This window comes from Bombina bombina, chromosome 2 (assembly GCF_027579735.1).
Source record: "Bombina bombina isolate aBomBom1 chromosome 2, aBomBom1.pri, whole genome shotgun sequence".
In the NCBI taxonomy this organism is placed as follows: Eukaryota; Metazoa; Chordata; class Amphibia; order Anura; family Bombinatoridae; genus Bombina; species Bombina bombina.
In genome coordinates this window covers 1,022,322,466-1,022,335,625 of record NC_069500.1, presented here as the reverse complement: position 1 = coordinate 1,022,335,625, position 13,160 = coordinate 1,022,322,466, and the positions used below count along the sequence as shown (strand labels likewise).

The 13,160-nt window shown below is 38.5% G+C and overlaps 1 protein-coding gene across 1 annotated transcript in view; it reads left to right on the top strand.

The window, feature by feature from the left end:
* The window catches only part of BBS7 (Bardet-Biedl syndrome 7), a 261,543-nt gene that overhangs the window by 149,911 nt on the left and 98,472 nt on the right, over positions 1-13,160 (top strand). Inside the window, 2 exon segments of the mRNA XM_053703611.1 lie at positions 8,585-8,645; positions 8,648-8,692. Coding sequence (XP_053559586.1) covers positions 8,585-8,645; positions 8,648-8,692 — 106 coding nt within the window.

Sequence of the window (13,160 nt, the reverse complement as noted above, 5' to 3'; positions counted from 1 at the left end):
CCATATGACTATCAATCAAAGTTATTCGTCAGTTGTTACTAAAGAGTGAGGCTGCCAATAAAAAAAGCTAATAGCAGGCGTTGCCCCTGATTTTTGCTGGCGTCCGTGTTAACCTGCAATACACGCCCACCGAGGGAGTGTGTTATTTGTTACACTACAATAAGAAGTACCATGGTGATTGTAAACAATGTCTCCCATTGGTCCCAATATCGGATAGAATATCGAGGCAAGGAACGTAATTGGTCACTTAAAAAAGGAAACACAAGGCTATATTATACCGGACCCCAAATGTTTGTCAGTTTGAAAGGGGGCTATCTTACCCAAGAATATGGTGAATGCAAAATATGTTATAAATGGTGTGAATATGAACATGATGGGAATAAAATAATAATATAAGTGAACAGTTTAAAAGTTATGATAGAGAGCGGAGTGTTGTGACGTGTTATAGTGATGTTAATGTCCATGAATAGTGGTATGTGGTTATTCATATAATTGCATCCACAACCCTAAGGGTTATATAAAAATGGGAGTAAAAATATATATATATATCGAAAATTTTACACATATTAATGATAGAAACCGGAGTGTTATGCCGTGTACAGTGATGTAAATGTCCATTTTTTCCATTTTTTTCCATTGGTTCATATTTTATTTTTACCATATGTGTTACTGGTATTTAGTTTCAATTTGTCACTACTCATCATATGTCAACACTGGTATATAGATATTAGTTATTATTAATTATTTTTTCATATTCAGTCCCATCACATCACTTTGATAGACAACCACATATTGGGTACCTTTAACTCGGTTACCAATGTGTCATCTGTTGAAAAGAAATCAACGCAGACTTAGTCACCAACAAGGCACTCATTATGCAGACTCTCCCCTCTCCTTCCACACCCATTATTAATGTACAAAATTTATTCTCCAAATTGGAAGACCTATTAAAAACCGAACACAGACATTGGTGGGATATTGACTGTCTCAAGAAATATAAGGAGAAAAAGCAAATACCTAGGGGTTTGAGGGCTATTTAAGAATTGCTCTTTTAAAAATGATACAGACCTCCTTACCAAATGGTATGAAGCCCTAGGATGATTGCTCTTCTTCCACCTGATTGATTTACTTATTGCCCATAGGGAGAAATTAATAGCAGAGGTTTCCATTCAAATAGACATCGTACAGAAAGACTTAGAACCCTTGAAAGAGCATTCTGAATACTCTAAATTAAATACACAGACCATAAAAGCAGTAGATGAGTATCAAATGGAGATCATTGCTATCAAAAATAAGAATATTGAAGAGGGATGAGGAAGACTATAGTAAGGGAGAGGTCCATACTTACACTCGTACCAATAAGAATGAAAATTGGACTACGGTATCATATGGCAAAGGTAATAAGAAAAAATCGAACAGCCAGAATGGGAACCAGGGAGGTAATTTTCACCACCAGAATACACACCATTACCAAAACCTAGGACATAGTAGGAATCACCACAATAGACAGCAGGATAGACGACAGAATAGTCGGAACGATGACAATTACCCAGCTAGGAGCTACCAGAACAAAACAGCCTCCTCATCAAGGACCATACACAGAATTATTATGATAACCCCAACATGATCCCTGTACAAAATAGATTCTCTCCCTTTAATGTTGATAACAACCAGGGACAATGTGGAAATGGAATATTCCTATTCCACATTACGAGAATCAGGCCACCACCTCGAATGAGTTTTTTTAGGGGCACCCAACCTTGCTCCATTATGGAGGAGGAACCAGCAGTTACCCCCCAGCAGCACCAAAACGGCAAAAAAAAGACCGTTCCCAAACGGGGACGGAGAGGCAGAGGCAAAACCAAACAAAAAGAGAAATTAGACACGCTTAAAAAAGGAATATACAACCTTTCTTCACACACTCTGTCTAAACGATGAGATAGGGTTTTGGGTAGGGGATTATCCTTTTGCCCGCCCAATACACACAACTTGTTCCATCTTTTTGTGACCTCAACAAATACACGAGGAAACTAGCATTACAAAAGATATTTTTGCTTTAAAGTCACTTAGGAAAAACAACATAGAAGGCACCACCTATTCTTCTTGACAATGTTACCCAATAGAAATACTTCCCCCATTATATACTGTAAACCTGAACTTCTTACTGAGGAACTCTTTGACTCTGTCATACACACCCTTCACTTGCACCCACTTCGACATTTAACCCGCCTAAAGAGGACGTGTCATACATAGATTTATTCCAACAATAGTTATTAGATGATTGGGAGACCATTCCAAATCACATTAGTAGTAATAAAAGAATCTGGCCAATGAGGAAAAAGCCCTCAGACGTCTGGCGGGTGACAAAAATATTGTCATCCGTCAGGCTGATAAGGCGGTGGGCATTGGTTATCCAAATTATTCTGATTACATTGTGAGAAGCGGAACGTATAATTCATGATACTAATTAGTACAGGAAACTCGCCCAGGATCCCACATCAACATTTTCGAAAAAGCTCATCCAAATTTTGGAAGATGGTGGTAAGATGGGCATTCTAAGCAAAAAAGAAAAAAGATACTTGCTTCCTGACCATCCAAGCGTGCCCTATTACTACCATCTCCCAAAGTTACATAAAGGATGCCCTCAAACCACCGGGGCGACCCATTATATCGGGCATCAATAGTATAACCGATAGGCTAAGTGAATATGTAGGACACGTTCTTACAAAAATATGTCCAACACCTACCTTCGTTCATTAAAGATACTACAGATTTGTTACAAAAACTTACAAATGTACAATATAAAAATAACTATATATGGCTGTCCTGCGATGTTAGGAGCTTTATACTCTAACATATCACATGAATGGGGGCTAAGAACTACCTCGATTTTTTTGGAAAGGGACATATATATGCCTGACAAACAAAGGAATATCTCATCAACTTTGATAGATTTCATACTTAAACACAACTACTTCCAATTTTTAGACCAGTTCTTTCTGCAGATTAAGGGAACGGCCATGGGCACCAGATTTGCCCCTAGCTTTGCTAACCTCTTTATGGGGATCTTCGAGGAAACTTACATCTACAACACAAAGTGGGGGGGCAATCTGGTGTTCTATGGCCGTTATATAGATGATCTATTATTCATTTTTGAGGGCTCCATGTGTGAAGCACAAGAATTTGTCGATTCCCTAAACAATAACAATATGGGTATAGATTTCTCATCCAATATACAGACACAGACTATTGAATTTCTAGATTTATTGTTATCTTGGGGATCCAACGGCTCAGTATATACCTCAAAACATTTTTCAAGTCAGTTGACTGTAATAATTTTTTTGCATTACTCCAGTAACCATTACAATCATGGAAGACTAACATCCCTTACAGCCAATTTTGCCGCATTAGGCGCAATTGTAGTTCTACTAGTATGTATGACGAACAGTCTTGTATTTTGAAGGAGAGGTTTAGGGAAAAAGGCTATCCGAAGGATCTAGATATAAAATGGCTACAACAAAGCAAGATTATTAGACAGAAGTTCATTGTTATCCTGTAAGATCAAAAAAGGGATGGAAAATACAAGCCATCAGGGACAACCTTTATTTGTCACACAATATAATTCCAACTTCAAGGCAGTCAATAGAATTATAAAAAAACATTGGCATATCCTGCTCAGAGATCCCGTACTAAAAAAGTACTGGCCCCCCAACCCAAGATAGTGTATAGGAGGGCGCCAACCCTGAAACAAAAACTAGCACCCAGCAAGATAGTTATGACAAAAAAATACAACAAATCTGGACCCAGAAGTCAGGATCACACAAATGGGAATAATGGCAACAATGTTGGGTCCTATAGATGTGGACATAGACGATGCCATATGTGCAAGTTCATTACACATGGAAAAAAAATCCATAATATCACATGCAACAGGGGGAAAACCACCAGATTAGAGAACATCTAACATGTAATTCTGGTTATGTAATTTATGCACTCACTTGTGGCGTGTGGGGTACAGTAAATTGGACGTACCTCTAGGAAGATACGTCTGAGAGTGGGGGGAACATAAACGCAACATAATCAAACACTCATCTAAACATAGTGTTTCAAGGCACTATTGCATCAATAGCAGGACAGGAAAATGCCAATTCAACATTACACCTTTGGAGAGCATTCCCAGTAAGTCACCAGTAATAATAGATTCACGCGCCTAAGACAAAGGGAAACTTATTGGATATTTAAATTTCCAAACATTATTTCCAACAGGGCTAAATGAAGTCATTGATTCTATGGCTTTTGTCTAGCACTTTGGTAGACATATAGGTTTTATGCACCTTAATAGAGACCAAAATAAGGTAGTTTCCAGAGTTGGCTTTGCCCCACTAGTGTTCAAGTTTGATAGATATCCTATAGTGGGCGCTTCCGAATTACTAATTATCAAACACCCACTTTTATATTTCCATCACTTCCACTTTTAGACACATTTTTTTGATAGAACACTTGTACCCACATCTGTACAATTTTTATTATATCACATTACCCATTTGAGGGGCATATTTACACCTAATATATATATATGTATATACATAAATATATATATTTATTTATTCTGGCCACCCATCATTTTGTGGTGGTTGTTATCCGTACGAGTAGTTGGTCACTCCAAGCCTCACTTTTATTCACTTCCATCCGCACTTGTTGTATTTTTTGAGGCATTAAATGCATTAGTATGCATTAATATGTGTAAATTTTTGATATATATATATATATTTTCTCTCACTTTTACATAACCCTTAAGGTTGTGGACGCAATCATATGAATAATCACATATCACTATTCATGGACATTTACATCACTGTACACGCATAACACTCCGGTTTCTATCATTAATATGTGTAAATTTTCGATATATATATATATTTTTACTCCCATTTTTATATAACCCTTAGGGTTGTGATGCAATTATATGAATAACCACATACCACTATTCATGGACATTAACATCACTATACACGTCACAACACTCCGCTCTCTATCATAACTTTTAAACTGTTCACTTATATTATTATTTATTCCCATCATGTTCATATTCACACATTTATAAACATATTTTGCATTCACCATATTCTTTGGTAAGATAGCCCCCTTTCAAACTGACAACATTTGGGGTCCGGTATAATATAGCCTTGTTTTCCTTTTTTAAGTGACCAATTACGTTCCTTGCCTCGATATTCTATCCGGTATTGGGACCAATGGGAGACATTGTTTACAATCACCATGGTACTTCTTATTGTAGTGTAACAAATAACACACTCCCTCGGTGGGGCGGTGTATTGCAGGTTAACACGGACGCCAGCAAAAATCAGGGGCACGCCTGCTATTAGCTTTTTTATTGGCAGCCTCACTCATTAGTAACAACTGACGAATAACTTTGATTGACAGTCATATGGACAAACCACAAGCACCAAACACAGGTGCCCACTAACACACTTTGAGTGACGGCTAGGACGCCCTATCAAAACATAGATTTGACGATTTTCCATTATTATCAAATATCGGTCAGTATTTTAAATCATATGCCGAAACAACTACACATACATATACAAATACAAAAAAGCAGCCAGGTATTTAGTCATATCATTATTCCATTGTACTGTGATCGCAGCATTTTTATCATTCTAGAAACATAGGGGCTGACCCACAAATATTTGAGGGACTCTGATTGGTACATGGCTTGCTAATTGTGGGGTGGGATGTGGGTGTTACAGAGTAGCATAGCCCTATTTAAGGGAGTAAAGATTTGTTATCAAAAACATGCCTGATGAAACAGTTGTAACTGAGAAACGCGTCGCATGTATTCCTGATGTACCAGTTGTTTTTAACACTTTGAGGAGTGGATTAACTTTTCATTTTTTATATGTTTTAATAAATCCATTTTTTATTACACATCCACTCTCAGTGTTATTTGGTACCACCTTGCTATGCTACTACAGAGTCTTTGTACTCTGACACCCAGATAATCAGCCTTTCCACCCTGTCACAGCCAGCTGGATTGCTGTAAAATCCAGCCTGCCTCTGTAGGCACAAGTGAGTGCCTTCAACAAATGTGAGTACATTGTGTTAGAGTGAGCGATCAGCACTTATTGTACCATCATTACCTGCACCATAGGCGCCTCTATCCTTGCTTACATTTTTAGATCTACTTCCATCGGATGCTGATAGAGAGCTGCCACCTTTTGCTGCCCTTTACAGCCAGCTGGATTGCTGTTAAAACCCAGCCTGCATCTACTGGCACAACTGAGTGCCTCCTCCTATTGTGAGTACCTTGTGTTCACATGAGTTTGATATTTTGAAATACCATTTTGATCTGCACCATTGGCGCCTCCTTCTTGTCACTTTTCTAAATAATCTAGACGTAGTCCGTTTTGCCCTGAAATTCTATTTGCAGGCAACTAAGGATTTTCGTCAAACTTCTTCCCTGTTTGTCGTTTACTCTGGACAGAGGAGAGGTCAAAAGGCTTCGGCTACCTCTCTCTCTTTTTGGCTTCGTAGCATAATACGCTTAGCCTATGAGACTGCTGGACAGCAGCCTCCTGAAAGGATTACAGCTCATTCTACTAGAGCTGTGGCTTCCACCTGGGCCTTTAAAAATGAGACCTCTGTTGAACAGATTTGCAAGGCTGCGACTTGGTCTTCGCTTCACACTTTTCAAAATTTTACAAATTTGACACTTTTGCTTCGTCGGAGGCTATTTTTGGGAGAAAGGTACTTCAGGCAGTGGTTCCTTCTGTTTAATGTTCCTGCCTTGTCCCTCCCTTCATCCGTGTACTTTAGCTTTGGTATTGGTATTCCATAAGTAATGGATGACCCGTGACTGACTACACTTAACAGGAGGAAAACATAATTTATGCTTACCTGATAAATTCCTTCTCCTGTAGTGTAGTCAGTCCACGGCCCGCCCTGTTTTTACGGCAGGTCTAAATTTTAATTAAACTCCAGTCACCACTGTACCCTATGGTTCCTCCTTTCTCGTCTGCTTTGGTCGAATGAACTGAGTATGATATGTGAGGGGAGGGAGCTATATAGCAGCTCTGCTGGGTAATTCTCTTGCAGTTTCCTGTTAGGAAGAGATATATTCCATAAGTAATGGATGACCCGTGGACTGACTACACTACAGGAGAAAGGAATTTATCATGTAAGCATAAATTATGTTTTCTGTTCAAACCCAGTAACGCCAAACCACACAAACCAGGCAATTAAGGCCTGCATGCCGAACAGTTACTTTTTTGCCACTTGGCAAGCTAATATCTTGGGACATCGTTACACTTTTCGATAAAGCGCAAGTACTTTTCTTATCGTTCTTTTATGCTTATTTTATATGTATCTATACATTATTTAAGGGAGACGGTCCCTTTATTTTACATTGTATCGTTTTAGAAATCTAGACACCTCTGTTTTTACTATTAAAATAAATTGCCACTTGGAATTTTCCATTTGATACTATATTTATGCCTCTGTCTCTGTTCTGATATATATATATATATATATATATATATATAAATCCTTCTATACACACCAATATATCATCATTTTGGTTGATTGCAGACTGGACACTTATTTTACGTTTAACTACACATCACTTATGATAACACCCGTGCTTCGAGCGCTTAACTTTATTTTTCACATTGCTTTTGCCACATTGTATTCTTGGAGGGAATTCACTAGTTAAGCTGGGTACAGTCCTTTAGCGCCTACAATTTTCTTTTCTCTCCAAACCCCTAAAACCCGTTCTGCAGAGCATGACACGCAGGTACCTCATCTACCTGCATTATAAATCTCTACTCTGAGCCAGTTCCCATAAATCTTAACAGCAGCTCCCCCCCCCCCTCTCAGAAGCTTGCACACACTATTTTATACATGGTGCGCATGGAAAAAAAACTTTAAAAAAAAACAATAAAATGGGAAAAAGGTAAATAAAAAACGCTCCTTATGACCATTTTTCCAAACTTGTCCAGGCACATTTTGTAGTAAACCCTGATGAAAGAACGAGTGGATTTTTCAAGCTCGGTATGTGTGTATCAAATGAATGTATATACATGTATATGTCTAGCATTTATGTAGTGTTTTATGTCCGTTGAAGAAGCCTCATACATTTTTTATGTTAAAAAAGGGGTACACAAACAGATATGTTATTGGTGCTTCCAATCAAAAAAGGTTGAAGATTACTGATTTAAATGTACATTTTTTCTTTAATATATATATATATATAAAAATAAAACTGGAGGCATTCTTAATGACAGATTAAGGTACCAAAGATTAAGTAATATAAGCAAGTTTTTGTTGTATGTAATATGATAAAACAATAAAAAAAAGTGAACAATTAATATGAATAAAATATTATGAATGTATGCTACTAAGTAATCTTGAAAGCCCAACGTGGCCTGAGTAGTAAAAATATTTTTATATAGAAAAAGTTTCGGGAAAATCTAAACTATATGTACTGAGGACCAGTGCAAGTAAATTATTATTTGCATATTCCTCCACCATTAAACTGACATCATTTAACCTGTTTTTATTACTACAGAAAGGGCAGGGAGTTTTTAAGTCTGACAATATCTCCACAATCTCGATCTTGAAAGATGTCCTTTCAAAGAAGCCACTAAAAGGAAAAATAATCTGAACATATCCTATGGTAACCTGTTTCTATTATTGTAATTTTAATAATTAATGAGGATCAAACATAATTCATAGATGTTGTGCTTGCAATAGTAGCATTTCTTGTCCTGCGTCATTTCACTTTTATTTACCCTTTGATTGGTTTAAAATATTCAGCTAAAATTGTGTTTTTATATATTTAAAAGTTATATTTTTGGTTGTGAATATGGTTTTTGGTATAGCAGTATTATTAACTGTATTTTTTTTTTTTTTTTTAATAAGACTGAATAGACATTTAAAGAACAAAAATATGATTAAAATTGAGTAGTATCAGGAAAGTCCTTTATCGGTTTCCTTTTAACACACAATTTACGTACTTCCATCTTTAACCAGCGTGGTAGATAAAAACAGGAATCCATTCTGTTTCACATGTAATGCTAAGTGATTTGTAGTTTTTGAAGGAAAAATTATACTTTTGTTAATGTCAGCAACCAATTTCTTTCATACAGGTGGTGAGTCCACAATCCATTACTCCTGGAATCACTCTTCTCCACCACTAGGAGGAGGTCAAAGATTCCCCAAACCCCAAGAGCCCTATAAAACCCCTCACACATACCTCAGTCTTTACTTTGCCCCAGCTGGAGGGTGGTTGAAGAATGAAGATGTGCCATTTGATTCTTCACAGAGAGGGGTTTTTAGTCTTTGTTGATGCTCAATTTCCCATGAGAGTACAGTGCTTGTCAGAGGGATGTATATGGGGTATGGTTTGTGATTCTGTTTTCAACCTTGGGAAATTTTTCATAAACCCTCCATAATTGGCCACAGGGACTTTTTATTTGCCTCCCTTTATGTTGTGCAATATACTCCTATTCCATAACCTCTGCTGATATGTTTTAGTACTGGTTTGGATGTCTGCTGCTTGTTTGCTAGTGGACGAGTGTCTATTGGTAAGTATCATTTATTAACATTTAGACACTCTCTATAGCTATGTTATGGGCATTTTTTAAGTATGTGTGTATATATAATATATATATATATACTAATATGTATGGCCCTGGGACAGATCCTTTACACTATTCCCTTGCTGTTTTGTGTGACGTGGTTGCGCACACCGGGTTAATGCTTGTCGGGGTTATCGCACGTCCCTTTAATCTTACTATAGTTCACATGTGCGTTGGCGGGTTTACGCACGTCGGGTTAACGTACATTTGTCCTCAGCTATGCACATCGTCAGATTTCGGCGTGCTAAAATGTATTTATTTTTTCTGATGAGCTTTATCTGCCTTGGGATGTTATGTAAATATCTCCTGCTTTGTTTTGCAGTTCGGCTTAGTGAGCATTGTACCTGTGAGGTTAAGTGATTTCCATTCCTCAGGAGCTTTTTAAGGGGGTTTATTGTCAGGGGTGCCAGGAATCAGACGGAAACAAGAAGTGCAAAAATAATCACACCTTTATTAATAGCAAAAAATAATAAAAAGTCCACAAGTCAAAATAACAAGCCAGGAATAAAAACCAGAGCTGGTAAGTCAGACGAGCCGAGTCAGGAGGCCAAAGCGAGGTAGTCAGACGAGCCGGAATCAGGAACAAAAGAAAACAGCAGAGTCAGGAACAAGCCAGAGACCAGGAACCAGGAGGGACATCAGACAGCCAGGTAATACACAGGAGCTCTCACAAACAGGTCTGAGACAACGCAAGGGCAAAGCATACTGAACAGAGGCCCTTTAAATAATAAGTGATGACGTCACAAATCTGCATCCGGGGTAAGCATTCTTAATGGTAAGACGATTAAGACCCCTATGATTGATGCATGGTCTTAACTCACCACCCTTTTTCTTCACAAAGAAGAAGCCAGCCCCTGCAGGGGTGGACAATTTGGAGTCGGACTTCTAAACAGACTAATAATTCATCCCGGGGAGTGAGCATTTCCATCCGGAAGTGTTCTCTAGGTAGACCCCTCACATGGGGGGTTTTCAGGAGTTGGCTTCTGTGGGCGTTTTGACAGAACGCCAAGTTTCGAAGGTAAGGTTTATGGTCATGTGATTCGCAGACCGTTCTGATAGATGTTCTGATGTTTTTATTGGATTTCAGTCTTGCATACCTTTTTCCTCTGTTTGTTCCCTTTCCACAAGTCATTACTCATATTTTCAGGTGAGAGCGGCAGTGATTTTATTAGCCCCTACGTGGCCTTGCAGAGCTAGTGGAAATGTCATCCCTCCACCTTGGAGACTACCTCTGAGGAAGGACTTCTGGTTTCTTGGTCTTTCCCTTCATCTAAATCTCTGAAGCTGACTGCTTGAAGATTGGACGCTTAGTTTTGTCTAAGCAGGGGTTTTTTCAGAATTTTTATCCTTTCTCCAGGCTGGTCTGGAGAAGGGTTTGTCAGTCAGTACCCTGAAGGGTCAGTTTTTCTACATTGTCTTTTTTGCTACATAAGCATCTGATGGACGTGCCAGATGTGTAATCTTTTTGTCAGGCACTGGTCTACATCAGGCCTGTGTTTAAGTCGGTTGCTCCCCCTTAGGGTTTTACCCTTGTTTTTAAAGTTTTGCAGTAGGCTCTGTTTGAGCCTTTACTTTCCATAGATATTAAGTTTTCTTGGAAGGTTTTGTTTCTCATTGCTATCTTTTCTGCTTGGAGGGTCTCGGAGCTCTCAGTTTTTGCAGTGTGATTTGCCTTATCTTATATTTCATGCAGTTAAGGCGGTTATTCGTACTAGTTAAGTTTTCTTCCTAAAGTGGTTTCGGATAGCTATATTAATCAGAAAATTGTTGTTCCTTCTTTGTGTCCTTATCTTTCTTCTCATAAGGAATGTTTGTTGCACAACTTTGATGTTGTGCATGCTTTTTATTTTCTTATCTATCTATCTTATCTATAGGCGACTAAAATAATTGCCAGTTTGCTTGTTTGTTTCTCTGGAAACATAAAGGTCAGAAAGCTTCAGCTACTTCTCTTTCTCTTTGTTGAGTAGTATAATGCGTTTGGTTTATGAGACTGCTGGACAGCAGCCTCCTCAGAGAATTTCAGCTCATTTCACTAGGGCTGTCCTTTCTTTCTTGGGCTTTCAAGAAGGAAGCTTCTGTAGAACAGATTTGCAAGGCTGCAACTTGGTCCTCTCTGCATACTTTTTCCAAATGTGATATTTTTGTCTCAGCTGAGGCTTCTTTTGGGAGAAATGTTCTTCATGCAGTGGTGCCTTCTGTTTAGGTTACCTGTCTTGTCACTCCCTAATCATCTGTGTCCTCTAGCTTGGGTATTGGTTCCCACTAGTAATTGATGATTCCGGGGACTCACCATATCTTAGGAAAAAAAACATAATTTCTCTTGTAAGGTGTATCCAGTCCACGGATTCTTCCATTACTTGTGGGATATTCTCCTTCCCAACAGGAAGGTGCAAGAGGATCACCCACAGCAGAGCTGTTTATATAGCTCCTCCCCTAACTGCCACCTCCAGTCATTCTCTTGGAGCTCTCGACAAGGGAAGTAGCTAGAGAGATGTGGTGAATTAGTGTAGTTTATCTTCAATCAAAAGTTTTGTTATTTTTAAACGGTGCGGCGTTGTACTGTTTTTTACCTCAGGCAGAAATTAGAAGAAGAATTTGCCTGAGGTTTTTGATGATCTTAGCAGGTTGTAACTAAGGTCCACTGCTGTTCTCACACATAACTGAAGAGTATGGGGAAACTTCAGCTGGGAGAACGGCCTGCAGAATTAACTGCCCCGAGGTATGTTCAGTATATTTATTTTCTAGAGGATAAGAACTAGAAAATGCTGACAGTGCCTGATATAGTTTAAGGTAAGCCTGATTGCAGTGATTTAATAAACGACTGGCATCATGCTTGCAGTAAAAAGTAATTTTCATATTACTTTCTATTATGGCTTAGTATTTAAAACGTTTGCATTTATATAAAGAACGTTTTTTACTGAGGTGATAAATCTTTGTTTGGGGCCTAGTTTTCCACATTGGCTGTTATTTTACTCCTAGGAATAGTTTTTTAAGGCCCTCTGACTTTGAGTGCATGGTGGGAGGGGGCCTATTTTCTCGCTCTAATTGCGCAGTTGTTTTTACATTCTGTCCAAACTGCCAGGGTTACAAGGAAAGCGAGACAGCTCTGGGGCTAGAACAAATACAGAGCTCTCTGACGCTTTAGTTGATATGGCCGATATACCCTCTCAATGTGCAGAAGCCAAAGAAGGAGAGCTTCTATCTGTGGGTGATTTTTCTGACTCAGGGAAGACACTTCAACCTGATTCTGATATGTCTACATTTAAATTTAAGCTTGAACACCTCCGCATGTTGCTCAGGGAGGTTTTAGCAACTCTGGATGACTGTGGACGCCATTGTAAGTCCCAGAGAAATTGTGTAAATTGGATAAATACTACGCAGTGCCTGTTTACACTGATGTTTTTTCCAATACCTAAAGAGGTTTTCAGAAATTATTACTAAGGAATGGGATAGACCAGGTGTACCGTTCTCTCCCCCTCCTGTTTTTAAAAAGATGTTTCCCAT